This window comes from Pempheris klunzingeri, chromosome 18, assembly GCF_042242105.1.
Source record: "Pempheris klunzingeri isolate RE-2024b chromosome 18, fPemKlu1.hap1, whole genome shotgun sequence".
NCBI lineage: Eukaryota > Metazoa > Chordata > Actinopteri > Acropomatiformes > Pempheridae > Pempheris > Pempheris klunzingeri.
The window spans coordinates 10,788,931-10,801,129 of record NC_092029.1 but is presented as its reverse complement, the minus strand read 5'-3'; the positions used below and the strand labels follow the sequence as shown (position 1 = coordinate 10,801,129).

Here is a 12,199-nt window from a genome sequence, read left to right as displayed (position 1 = left end):
TAGTAGTAAATTATAGTAAAATAACCAGTCTGGTACCCTGATGAAGAAGACGGCAGCTCTTCTTTAACCAATAGGAAAAGAGTTCATGTGACGTTCGACCAATCAGATTCAGTAGATCGTTTTCCCGCGTTAGCAGGTTTGACAGCTATAAACTTCCAAACTTCTTATTTCAAACCTCAGAAACATGGTGAGTACGTTTATTAACGTCAGTTTTATTTATGTGTATTAAAACTGTGGTTTCTCCGTATGTGGTAGTCTACATTAGTGCTAGCTAGTTATCAGTGTATTTAAGTTACAGTTAGCAGTAATGTAATTTTAGCTTTAACATTACAACACTAACTTTAAGCTAGCTAGATATCGTAAAGAAAAGTCTACAGTGGTGGAGGTCCGTAAACTAGATTTCATGTTTTATGGGGTGTCTGAATTGTAGGTGTAACTGTAATCGGACTGTAGGTATTTTCTGATGACTGTTTTTAGTTTAAACTCAGTTTTAGTTTTTCCTGCCGGTTAAAGTTGCTGCTGTAACTGTTAACAAAATGGCGGACATGAACCAGAACCGTCAACCGTCAACGGCTCTCAGTGGTAAAGTTAGACAGAGCTGCCAGATTGAACCGGCAAAACTTTTGGATTATACTATATCAAACAGTGAAGGATTTCACTCAAATAAACTGAGATGAGCTTTAACAGACCGTTTTTTATTACAGAGATATGATAATAGTAACTAATTGGAATAAGAAAAACGTTTCAACTTAACCAAAAATCACAACTAACTAAGTTGTAACAAACTGAAATGCGGTTTGTATTTGGTGGTTATCAGTCATCAGTCTTTGCTCTCTGACTGAGCCTAAATTAGTGAACTCACTGCTGCTCCATACTACTGGGATGAAAGGATTTATTGGAATATAATCTTTTAACTTTTCATAGGTGGGAACTTGCTAAATGGTTTAAATGGTCTTTGTTTTCCTCCAGCGTGAGTGTATCTCAGTGCACGTGGGTCAGGCTGGTGTCCAGATTGGCAATGCCTGCTGGGAGCTTTACTGCCTGGAGCATGGGATCCAGCCTGATGGACAGATGCCCAGCGACAAGACCATTGGAGGAGGTGATGATTCCTTCTGCACTTTCTTCAGTGAAACTGGAGCTGGAAAACATGTCCCCAGAGCTGTTTTTGTGGACCTGGAGCCCACTGTCATCGGTGAGTTCTTTATTTTCACCATAGTTTCAGCTTAATTTTAGACAGTCAAACCCTTGATTCATTATGATTTACCCTGTCTCTTCAGATGAGGTGCGAACTGGGACCTACCGGCAGCTGTTCCATCCTGAGCAGCTGATCACCGGCAAGGAGGATGCTGCCAACAACTACGCCCGTGGACACTACACCATCGGCAAAGAGATCATTGACCTGGTGCTGGACAGGATCCGCAAACTGGTGAGTCACCTCAGAAAAGCAGAGTTCATTCTTAGTAAGACTGGGACTCTGTGATGAAATGTGATTAATGTATTCAAAGAACTGATGCATTACCAAAGTGTCAAGAGCACTTGTGTATTTTGTATGAATTCACAGCTTGTATTATGCAGCTTGACCACCACCCTCCACCAGAGGGCATCAAATCATTATCCATGACTACTAATGTCCTGATACTCTAGTCATGTAGATAGTTTTTTACTTTCTCCAGGTGTTGAGACGTCTTTCTCTGAGATTTCTGCCTCCAGTAGAGTGGAGCTGAAAGGGTTTTTGTATTCGTCTTCACAGCTTTGAAATGTTACATTTGGCCAAATTCAGCTGCAGCATCTCTTTCCAGTGTTCCAGTTACTTATTTATTATGAATAACTCAGTTGGTCCCTGCCCTAATTCTCATGGGTTTCAGCCATTTCAACTATTTTGTAGCATTTCTCATATTTGTCTGTCCCTCTGTCCTCAGGCTGACCAGTGCACTGGTCTTCAGGGGTTCCTGGTTTTCCACAGCTTCGGAGGTGGCACCGGCTCTGGTTTTACCTCTTTGCTGTTGGAGCGTCTGTCTGTCGATTATGGCAAGAAGTCCAAGCTGGAGTTCTCCATCTATCCAGCTCCTCAGGTGTCCACTGCCGTGGTGGAGCCGTACAACTCCATCCTGACCACCCACACCACCCTGGAGCACTCTGACTGTGCCTTCATGGTGGATAACGAGGCCATCTACGATATCTGTCGCAGGAACCTGGATATCGAGCGTCCCACCTACACCAACCTGAACAGGCTGATGAGTCAGATCGTGTCCTCCATCACTGCTTCCCTTCGTTTTGACGGCGCCCTGAACGTGGATCTGACAGAGTTCCAGACCAACTTGGTGCCGTATCCCCGCATCCACTTCCCTCTGGCCACGTACGCCCCCGTCATCTCCGCTGAGAAGGCTTACCATGAGCAGCTAACAGTGGCTGAGATCACCAACGCCTGTTTTGAGCCGTCCAATCAGATGGTAAAATGTGACCCTCGCCATGGCAAATACATGGCCTGCTGCCTTTTGTACCGTGGTGATGTGGTGCCCAAAGATGTCAATGCTGCCATTGCCACTATTAAGACCAAGCGCACCATCCAGTTTGTGGACTGGTGCCCCACTGGTTTCAAGGTTGGCATCAACTACCAGCCGCCTACTGTGGTTCCTGGTGGAGACTTGGCCAAGGTCCAGAGAGCCGTGTGCATGCTGAGCAACACCACCGCTATTGCTGAGGCCTGGGCTCGGCTTGACCACAAGTTTGACCTGATGTACGCTAAGCGTGCCTTTGTTCACTGGTATGTGGGTGAGGGTATGGAGGAGGGAGAGTTCTCTGAGGCCAGAGAAGACATGGCAGCTCTGGAGAAGGACTATGAGGAGGTGGGAGTTGAATCTGCTGAGGGAGGAGAGGGAGAGGGAGAGGAGGAGGGTGAGGGGTATTAGAGAGAACATTGTGGTTTTAAATACATTCAGTGTTTGTGCTGTGAAATACCAGTTTGTTTACGTTCAGAATAAAACTCCTAAATGTTAATTTGTGCTAAAGTTGCTGTGACAGTAAAGATGAGAGAGGATACAGCAGCTGTTTAAAGGAGGAAGTTTAGGGAGACTGAGGGAGAGGACTTTAAAAGAAAATGAAATTGGAGATGTTTGTATTAGAATTCATTCCATAATGAATGTTCACCTATCAAATATGTTTAGAGTAAAAATCCTGGTTGTGCTCTAAATAAAGTTCCTGTCAAGCTGTGCGTCTGTGTCATCTTCACTGATGTAATGCACAAATGAATGAGGAACAAATCACATTTTGAGGTTTTTCAGTCTTCGTCTCTGCAGCTGCAGTTTTATCTTCTGCCGCTCGAGGCCGCTGCAGCGTGCTGCGTGATGACGTCACTGTAGTGCAAGTCAAAAGCCCTGTGAGCTCGTAGCTTCATCGCCGGGTGCGGTGGCGCGCGCCTGTAATCCAAGCTACTGGGAGGCTGAGGCTGGCGGATCGTTTGAGCTCAGGAGTTCTGAGCTGCAGCGGACTATGCCGATCGGGTGTCCGCACTAAGCTCGGTATCGATATGGTGCTCCTGGGGGAGCTCGGGACCACCAGGTCGTCTAAGGAGGGGTGCACCGGCCCAGGTCGGAAACGGAGCAGGTCAAAGCCCCCGTGCCGCTCAGTAGTGGGTTCGCGCCTGTGAATAGACGCTGTAGTGCAGCCTGAGTAATACAGCGAAACCCAGTCTTTTTACACCAGCAGCACAGCACACACACTCACACACTGAATCTTTACACCGCACAGCACCTTCATCACCACCTCTTCATCATCTTATTGCTTTAAAAAACCTCAACAAACCTGCTGCTCCGCCTGTCATACACCGCCTCCTCCTGGAGGACACCTGCAACTACACCAACCACTCCGAGGACTTTTTTTTTTACTTTGAGGGTAAATTTTCTGTCCAGGCTATTTGATTACATAAAATCATTAAACAATTAACTTTTGCTATATAGAATGAAAAATTACACAAAACACAAAAATACCTAAAAGTAGCCCAACAAATGCGTCAATTGTATGAAAACGTTACAGGAATCTTTCTACTCATAATAAACTCATAATAAAGAATAAGAACAAATGACATTGCATCAATAGTTTAATTTATTTGTTAGTTACACTAGTTAAAGCTCATGGTCCTCTGGGTGGTAAAGTTCGCTCATCAGTCGGTAGATGTATGAGGGTGCGTGACCTCCGATGTTGGAGATGAACAGTGTGATGAGCTCAGGTGGGACGTAGTCAAACACCGGACAGTGAACGTTCACCTTCGAGAGAATCTCACCTGAAAGGAAAATGGACATGAGATTATTCTCTAATAGAGAGCTGCAGGAATTACATGTTTTTGTAAACTGGCTCCCTCAACAAAAATCCAGTGGGATTTTTCCATTGGATTATAACAATGCCATAACAAAATCAGCTCTGTGGCAAACAAAAGGTTGTGGTACTTGCATGTTTTGCTCAATGAGATAATCTCCATTAATGAACCCCACTTATATTACTTTTGAAGTGTAGAAATAGGAGCAAAAAGCTGACATTGGGCTAGAAACTAACTGCACCGCAATCACATGACTTCACTATCACCGCCACTAAGCAACACCATGATTTGAAAAAACTATGAATGTGCAATACTAGAAACTGATAAATCTAAAGTTGGAAAGTCTGAGTCTTATAGTATCTTATTTCTGTATAGCAGACGAAGCGATAAAATCATTCTTAAATAAATAAAATCATTTTTGAGTCAATAGTTTGCATCAAATTATTGATTTCTTTAGGAGCCATGTAATAAGCTGGATAATGCACAGCAAGCAGCGACCATTATTGCAAAACGAGCCACTTCGGGATGATTCAAGTCCTGCGGCAATCTGTCAAGATTCGTTTTATAATAATGACGGGCTCGATGCACAGTATCCCTTACTAACCAACTGCTGCTTTTAAGACACATAAAATCTTCAAAAGTCAAGAGTTGGGTATTTTCAGATGCATTTTTGTCACAAAAAAATGAAAACCTTGTGTTAACAATAGACCAGATTTCAGGCATCAAACCAAAAGTCCATTGAAAAAAAACCCAACTTTAAGACGAGGGGGAACCAGCAGCACAAAAATGCTAATTCCTTCCTGCAGCGCTCTGCGGAGGAACATTTATTTTAAAAAGGCAGGAAAGCTGACGTTACCTTCAGTGAAGGGAAGCACCTCCTGTGGAGAGACAAACTTATGGAAGGTGTCCTCTTCATTCGGGAACTAAGGACAGGAAACAGTTATGTTGTCACTGGCTGTCTGCAGAAATGACTCATGTGAGTCAGACCGGAGAGTCCTCCTACCTGAGGCGAGAGCTTGAACATGGGAGCGCAGACGATCAGAGGCGTTGAGTGGTGCTTGGCTGCGAGGGCCAGAGTGTGTGTCCCATTGACGGCCCTCAGGCCTCCGTTCGCCAGGACGGTCTGCGTGCCGATGATGACCTGAAAAAGAGATCGCCGCACAGGTTAAGTCCTGCGCTCTGACGTAACGTGACTTCAGCGTCTTCTGTGGTGTTAAAATACCTTATTAACACGAGACATGACTGCAAATATGGCGGCGTCTGCGATCACGGTGGTTTCGATGCCTGCTTCCGATAGACTGGTTGCCATCTTGTGCCCCTGGTAGGACGCAAACACATAAGATAAAAAATTATAACAATCTTTTTAGCACAGTGACGCCAAATCTTTTTGTTTTCCCCGCATGAACGCATCATTTCAAACTTGTTGTGTCTGTGATGTGGTTGAGCTACCTGGCAGAAGGGGGCGCACTCCGCCACGATCACATGGAACTTGCGTTTGCGTGCAGCATCTTTGAGGAAGGCCTCCACGGTGCGAGAGCGGCCGATAGTCATGATGACCTCGTTGGAGTGAATGTGCTCCAGGGCCTGCATCGCAATGTTGTCTGTAGTTCCCTCTGAGGAAGGAAACAGTAAACGAAGAAAAAATAAATATAATAAAATAAATACAGACTTTGGTGAATATCTACTACCAGCTAAAGTATCTACCAGCTTTTTAAGATTAATATGCTTCCACAGTTGTTGTGTCCTTTTCAAATGTTCCCGGCTCTTTTAATAAGGAAATATCTCTCAGTTATAACCAGCTTTCTGTCTTCCTTTTTCTGGAGGAGCAAGCGAGCTCGACAGAAGTTTACTATCCTGCAACGCTCCCTCGAGGAGGGACATTAAATGCTACCAAATTGCTCTACCTCTCTGGTTGTTTTTGGTAGAGGCTACACCAGTGGCCCCTATTCGTTTGCACAGCATTATTTTTTCAGCCGACAGTACAGTTGGCAAGTACATACAAAGAAAATTATGAAAATCAAACTTGTGATTTAAGTGTGAGGAATTGGCCAATTTCAGTTTCAGGGGGACAGTTGGGGAAATGGAGGAATTGCTTCTGTCCCTGCTTTGAAGAAAAAAACAAAACAAAAGGTGACTATTGTGCAAATTATAATTAATTGAGAGGGAGGAAAAGGAGGAAAAAACCCCAGTGTCATACAGGTAATTCACCTTTGCGTAACATTTTATATGCTTCGGTCTTAATGTAAAGGGCAACTTGATTCTACAGAATACTTTGAAAGTTTGGAGACTACCAAGAAAACCAAGAAGGCTTTATTATCTAAATCCAGAGTTTCCCACTGGTTCGGTGGACCACGCCCTCTCCTCGTGGCACCGCAGGGGTATAAAGACTGTGGGTGACAGGGTGTGGGATGGGACTGTATTGTCTTTTGATTAGCTCAAACAGAAGTACCATCACCCCCAAATAACTTTTTCAGATATTTGCAAATACGCAGCTTTATCACCTCTGTTATTAAGTTGCACCCCGGTGGGGTTTCCCTCTCGGCTGTAGAGAAGTCTATTCAAAATCCTTATACCAGCTAACTTATCACTAGGCTTTATAGGGCCTTGTCATACCCAAATAATGAAAGCATAGCCCATATGACGTCTTCACCCATTTGTAGAAGCTGTTTCTCCTTTGTCCAAATAGGTGTTCCCTTTTTTTAAAATCATTTTTTGTCTATTTTTGGTTCTTTTATTTTTATTGAGAATGTTTTTTGTGGAGGTTGAGCTGGAAAAAGGGAACATATTTCATATTTCTGCCCTTACAAATCAATAAACATACTCTGAAGACCAGTTGATGACCTGCTTGTTAAAAACGGAGGAAAAAACAACACATACCAAGCTCAGTCAGCAACTCGTTGATGGCCTCGATGACGTTCGGTCTGAGGGCGGTAAAATGCTGCCTGAAGTTCTCCTCGCTGAGTACTCCAGAGGTCAGCAGCTTGTGGAGAGATTCCTGCTGGTCAGCCTCTTCACTGCTACCTCGAGATCTGCAGAAAACAAACGAGCTCAAGGAAGGAAGAACTGCCGCACAGTTGAGACATTTTGTCAGAAACACGAGGACATCGTATAATTACGAAGGCGTGAACGAGGAGAGGGACATTTACCCTGAAGATGTGGTGAACAAACAGGACAAGAACTACAGCAAATACACATTTACAGAATAAACATAAAAGGGAAAAACCACAGAACACTAAAGACATATTGAAGGCACCGCATGTGTAATTTTGCAGTAACATTTCATGGGTCTGTCTATTCCTAATAAAGTTTCCAATAATAAATGAATATAAAAATTATTACTTACTTGGGTTTTAACTGGGATGCTTTGTTAAGTAAAAAGCTTTTTTGCCCCTAATTTGTACTAAATTACATAATTTTTTTCCAGGAAATATCTTTAGAAATGATTGAACTATGAAATGAACAAAATTGCTTTCACATTATCAGATGAAGATGCATGTATTTATGGAATTTCTTTTTTAAAGTGTTGAAAAAGGGCTTAACTTTGTTAAATGAGCATGTTTATATCAGTTCGCGGAGTAGTCATGAGAACCAAACACATGATCACAACATAAATCAAACCCAGAAAGGATGAAACCAATAATAAAAACACAAACATCTGACTAAAACTAATGGACTTGTGTTCAACAGATCCCAATCAACATTCCTAATACTCACAGGCTGCATGAGTTGGTTTAATCAATGACTTTAATCTTTAACCTTTGGAGGGCAGATGCTGGTTTAGCCTCCTCGGCCTCCTCACCTGGCAAATTCCTCTCTGATGATCTTCAGCACCCGTCTGATCATGTTACCAACGGTGGTCTCTGACGGCTGGGCAGCAGTCATTCTCCTCCCCTCTTTCCGGATTATCTCCATCAGATCACCTGAAACGGAGAACATTTTAGTGGGGATAAGACATGTGCACCTCTGACTGAACCTCTAACTCAGTCCACTGTGTGTTAAGTCCAGGTCTTACTGTTTTAATCACATCTCCAACCTGCAAAACACATTTCGGTTGATACTTTACACGAATAGAGAAAATTACATTTACAACATAGCAACAAATATGCACATTTTTAAGCTAGTTTACTCACTGGTTTTAATTTGTAATAAAGAAACATTTTATAGTTCCCTATATTCTCGTTCACATACGTTCCTTTACATATTGCACGTCTTGTTTATGGTATATCTAGGTATAATTTACTATGTGTTAACAGTACAATGAGCACAAAACTATCTTTGGGATGAATACAACTTTTTATTCTTATATTACTTTAGTGACCTGCCTCATATAGAAAATAAGCCTGCGTGTATATGCTGTACTTTCTTTTTTGTAAAATGTATGACTAGTTACTATGAAATATCACTTTTGGAAACACCGTTAACAGGTTTGTCACTGTTCGGCTAATGTTACAGTGACAGCCTTCATACTAGTAACCTGCCATGCCGTAATGTCTGAGTTAAACCGAAAACCAGAGTAGCATGGAGCACCTGCGCTGCTCCACCGGGCCTGGGCTGTGATTCTGCGGAGCAGGGCGGTCGTCTCCCGGGCTGTCTCCGCCGAGCCCCGCAGTGGTCCGGTCCCGCTACCTCCGCGCTTCAGGTCGGACAGGAACGACTCAATCCTCTCCGTCAGGTCTGTTTCTTTGTCTGGACCCGGCATTGTTGTTATGAAAACCGGCTTGCTGTCAGAATACAAACTGGCCAACTCAGTATTTGTAGCACACAAATGTTTGAGGAGGAAGTACGCAGGAGTACTTCCGGGTGGTTATGACGACACTTTCATTTGATTGGTGGACAGCATCACGTGATATTGTGTAAAGTTTATGATGCGAGTATTTTTGAGACAACTTTTGTGTAAAGTGTGATGTTCAGGTTCAGGTTGCCGGGTTTCTTTTAGACTTGGATTTTTATTTATAATACATAAAAGAAGCACAAAAATCCAGTGTAAATGCTAATAATGTCTGGCATTGATTTGATGTCACTGTTTTCCTTGAAAGACCTGGATGAAAAAATACAAGAACAAACAGTCCAACATGAGGAGGTGTGTCCTATTTGTCCAGTCGTTCATCACTGATCAGCACAAACAAACTAAAGAGAAACAAATCAGAAAATGTATGATTACATCAAATTATATATATATATATATATATATATATATATATATTTTAATTAGCAGTGAGTTGATCCTGGTTTTTCAGTCTTCATCTCTGCAGTTGCAGTTTTATCTTCTGCCGCTTGAGGCTGCGTGATGACGTCACTGTAGTGCAAGTCAAAAGCTCTGTGAGCTCGAAGCTTCATCGCCGGGTGCGGTGGCGCGCGCCTGTAATCCAAGCTACTGGGAGGCTGAGGCTGGCGGATCGTTTGAGCTCAGGAGTTCTGAGCTGCAGCGGACTATGCCGATCGGGTGTCCGCACTAAGCTCGGTATCGATATGGTGCTCCTGGGGGAGCTCGGGACCACCAGGTCGTCTAAGGAGGGGTGCACCGGCCCAGGTCGGAAACGGAGCAGGTCAAAGCCCCCGTGCCGCTCAGTAGTGGGTTCGCGCCTGTGAATAGACGCTGTAGTGCAGCCTGAGTAATACAGCGAAACCCAGTCTTTTTACACCAGCAGCACAGCACACACACTCACACACTGAATCTTTACACCGCACAGCAGCTTCATCACCGCCTCTTCATCATCTTATTGCTTTAAAAATCCTCCACAAACCTGCTGTTCCGCCTTTCATACACCGCCTCCTCCCGGAGGACACCTGCAACTACACCATCCGAGGACCTCTCACGGAAACTAAAACTGGTAAAAAATCTTCAGAGTGGTTGATGTGGTTGCAGGTGTCCTCCGGGTGGAGGCGGTGTAGGACAGGCGGAGCAGCAAGGTTTCGGGTTTTTTTCATGGAATAAGAAGATGGAGATGATGTACACTAGAGATGAGCTACAAACTACAAACTCTTTATAATTAAAGATTATCAGTATACAGTTCAGACAGTTTACTATTGTTGTTTCAAAGCCTTCTTTACACTCTCATGACTGATTTTATGGTGGGGTAACACACTGAATCCTCTATTAGTTTAATGAGGGATCTAGAAACAGAAAAAGATAGATAGATAGATAGATAGATAGATAGATAGATAGATAGATAGATAGATAGATAGATAGATAGATAGATAGATAGATAGATTCTCCCAGCTTAAATCCACTGTTAGTTTTGGTGTGTCTGCCATGTGCAATGTTGTGTTGAGTAGTTGGATGTGAAGGCTTGGGATGATGAGGGTCAGTGGGGAGCATGAGAAAGGTTTTGGCACCCTGCTACGGTAAAACAGAGAGAGTGCATTGTTCTCTGACCTACATTTCTTGACCTGGAACTGCAGAAAAAAAGGTCAGACTGAATGGGGAGCAGCAACATGTCTTCGCTCTGCGCTGCGCCGCACACTCGCTGGTCAGACCATGACATCATCAAACTGCCAAACAACATTTTCTGACAATTAGCCCGTCTGAAAAGATTAAGAGCTGCAACCAGCAGTGTGACGTACCGGGGGGGTGTCTCAGTTTCCCCAAAACACTGGAAAACCATAATGATTCCTCTCACTGTTTACTGTCAGAGTGGATTTTTGGTCCCTGATCCCACATTCTGCTTTTTTTCAGGTTCATGCTTGTATTTGAAAGTCCAGGTTGACATGGTTTAATGTTCAAAAACTCATTATTTTCCTCCTCCAGATGTGGCTGCTGCAGCTGTTTCCAGCATCTGTCTGAATGCTTTGTTTTAGAGGAACAGAACAATCTGGTGCTTCGCTCTCACTTTGATGTCTTCATGTTACCACGAGCTGGTGTTAGTGAGGAAAAAACAATTGCGGAGGTTGATATAGGAGGTTTTCGGTTTATGGGGACAGCCTGCCTGCTGAAGGGCTAGAGGAGGTCACATGATCAACACGATCCCCTTGTGACATCGCAAAGGGAGCCAAATCTAAACAGCGTTTTCACACACAGATGGAGCAGGAGAAAAACAGAGAGAGGAGGATCTTTTGTCATAGTTTGGTGGTCTGTAGACACACACGACACATTCATGTTGAAAAAGACCCTAAAAAGTTAATTTTGCATCATGTGGGACCTTTAAGGATTCTGTCTGTCAGCAAAAAAATGATATTCACAGTCCACTGGTCAAAGCTGCAACCTCCAAGTGCTGAGTAATGATGACAGAAATAATTAGAAAATAACTCACATACACATTGGTCTAATAAAGGAACAATGACTATCCACATTTGAAAAGAAAAACAAAAAATTCCAAACTGATCATGTATTTTAGAATTAAAAGTCCATTACTTTTGTACAATAAAAGTCATCGTTTTTAATGATTTTTAAACAAATCTAATGATTTAGAGTTTAAGAGTATATATGTGTTAGCTATGACTATGACTAACACCTGCGCCTGTTGTTGGCTTTGCAAAAAAAAATCTCTGATGTCCAATTGTTTGTTGACGAAGGAGCAGAAGTAGCCTGGTTTACTTTATTCCCTTCATTCCAAAAAACAGGAAACAGGCTCACTGAACTCCTGCTGTCACACTGTAGTAGTGGGACCACCGTTACCCGTACCCTCCTGTTCTAACATGCCTCGTCATTACAGTCACATTATTCCCTGCAGGTCCATCATAGGTCATCTCACCTGTCAACACACCTGCCTCTCATTCCCCTTAACCAGCCACTCAGTAAACAGTATAAATACCTGCCCACAATCATTAGTTAACTGCCTGATTGTCAGTGTGTAGCTTCTTGTCTTTGTGCTTCAGCCATATGTTCCTGTTCTGCCTACCTGGCTCGTCCCTTTTGGGCTCTTTTTCTTTGCCAGCTGCCTGTCTGTT

At 43.3% G+C, this 12,199-nt stretch overlaps 2 protein-coding genes across 2 annotated transcripts; one reads left to right on the top strand and one right to left on the bottom strand.

Moving 5' to 3' along the window:
* Nucleotides 1–1,056: 1,056 nt before the first annotated feature.
* Nucleotides 1,057–2,909, top strand: LOC139217499 (tubulin alpha-1B chain-like). The gene is made up of 3 exons (XM_070848812.1): nucleotides 1,057–1,192; nucleotides 1,278–1,426; nucleotides 1,920–2,909. The coding sequence occupies exons 1-3, from the start codon at nucleotides 1,072–1,074 to the stop codon at nucleotides 2,907–2,909; spliced, it is 1,260 nt and encodes a 419-aa protein (XP_070704913.1). The 5' UTR covers nucleotides 1,057–1,071.
* A 1,174-nt stretch (nucleotides 2,910–4,083) lies between these two features.
* eif2b2 (eukaryotic translation initiation factor 2B, subunit 2 beta) lies at nucleotides 4,084–9,087 on the bottom strand. The gene is made up of 8 exons (XM_070849415.1): nucleotides 8,840–9,087; nucleotides 8,112–8,232; nucleotides 7,190–7,341; nucleotides 5,762–5,925; nucleotides 5,535–5,630; nucleotides 5,316–5,453; nucleotides 5,169–5,235; nucleotides 4,084–4,279 (listed from the first exon to the last, which is right to left on the bottom strand). The coding sequence occupies exons 1-8, from the start codon at nucleotides 9,009–9,011 to the stop codon at nucleotides 4,122–4,124; spliced, it is 1,068 nt and encodes a 355-aa protein (XP_070705516.1). The 5' UTR covers nucleotides 9,012–9,087; the 3' UTR covers nucleotides 4,084–4,121.
* Nucleotides 9,088–12,199: the final 3,112 nt, after the last annotated feature.

Bases quoted from the DNA above. Each gene is read 5' to 3' on its own strand.
- LOC139217499 (XM_070848812.1), top strand. From the start codon at position 1,072: ATGCCCAGCGACAAGACCATTGGAGGAGGTGATGATTCCTTCTGCACT. The intron at 1,193-1,277 runs GTGAGTTCTTTA...CTGTCTCTTCAG, and splicing joins CCTGGAGCCCACTGTCATCG to ATGAGGTGCGAACTGGGACC. The intron at 1,427-1,919 runs GTGAGTCACCTC...CTCTGTCCTCAG, and splicing joins TGGACAGGATCCGCAAACTG to GCTGACCAGTGCACTGGTCT.
- eif2b2 (XM_070849415.1), bottom strand. From the start codon at position 9,011: ATGCCGGGTCCAGACAAAGAAACAGACCTGACGGAGAGGATTGAGTCG. The intron at 5,454-5,534 runs GTATTTTAACAC...TCTCTTTTTCAG, and splicing joins TCATGTCTCGTGTTAATAAG to GTCATCATCGGCACGCAGAC. The intron at 5,236-5,315 runs GTAGGAGGACTC...TCCTGTCCTTAG, and splicing joins TGTTCAAGCTCTCGCCTCAG to TTCCCGAATGAAGAGGACAC.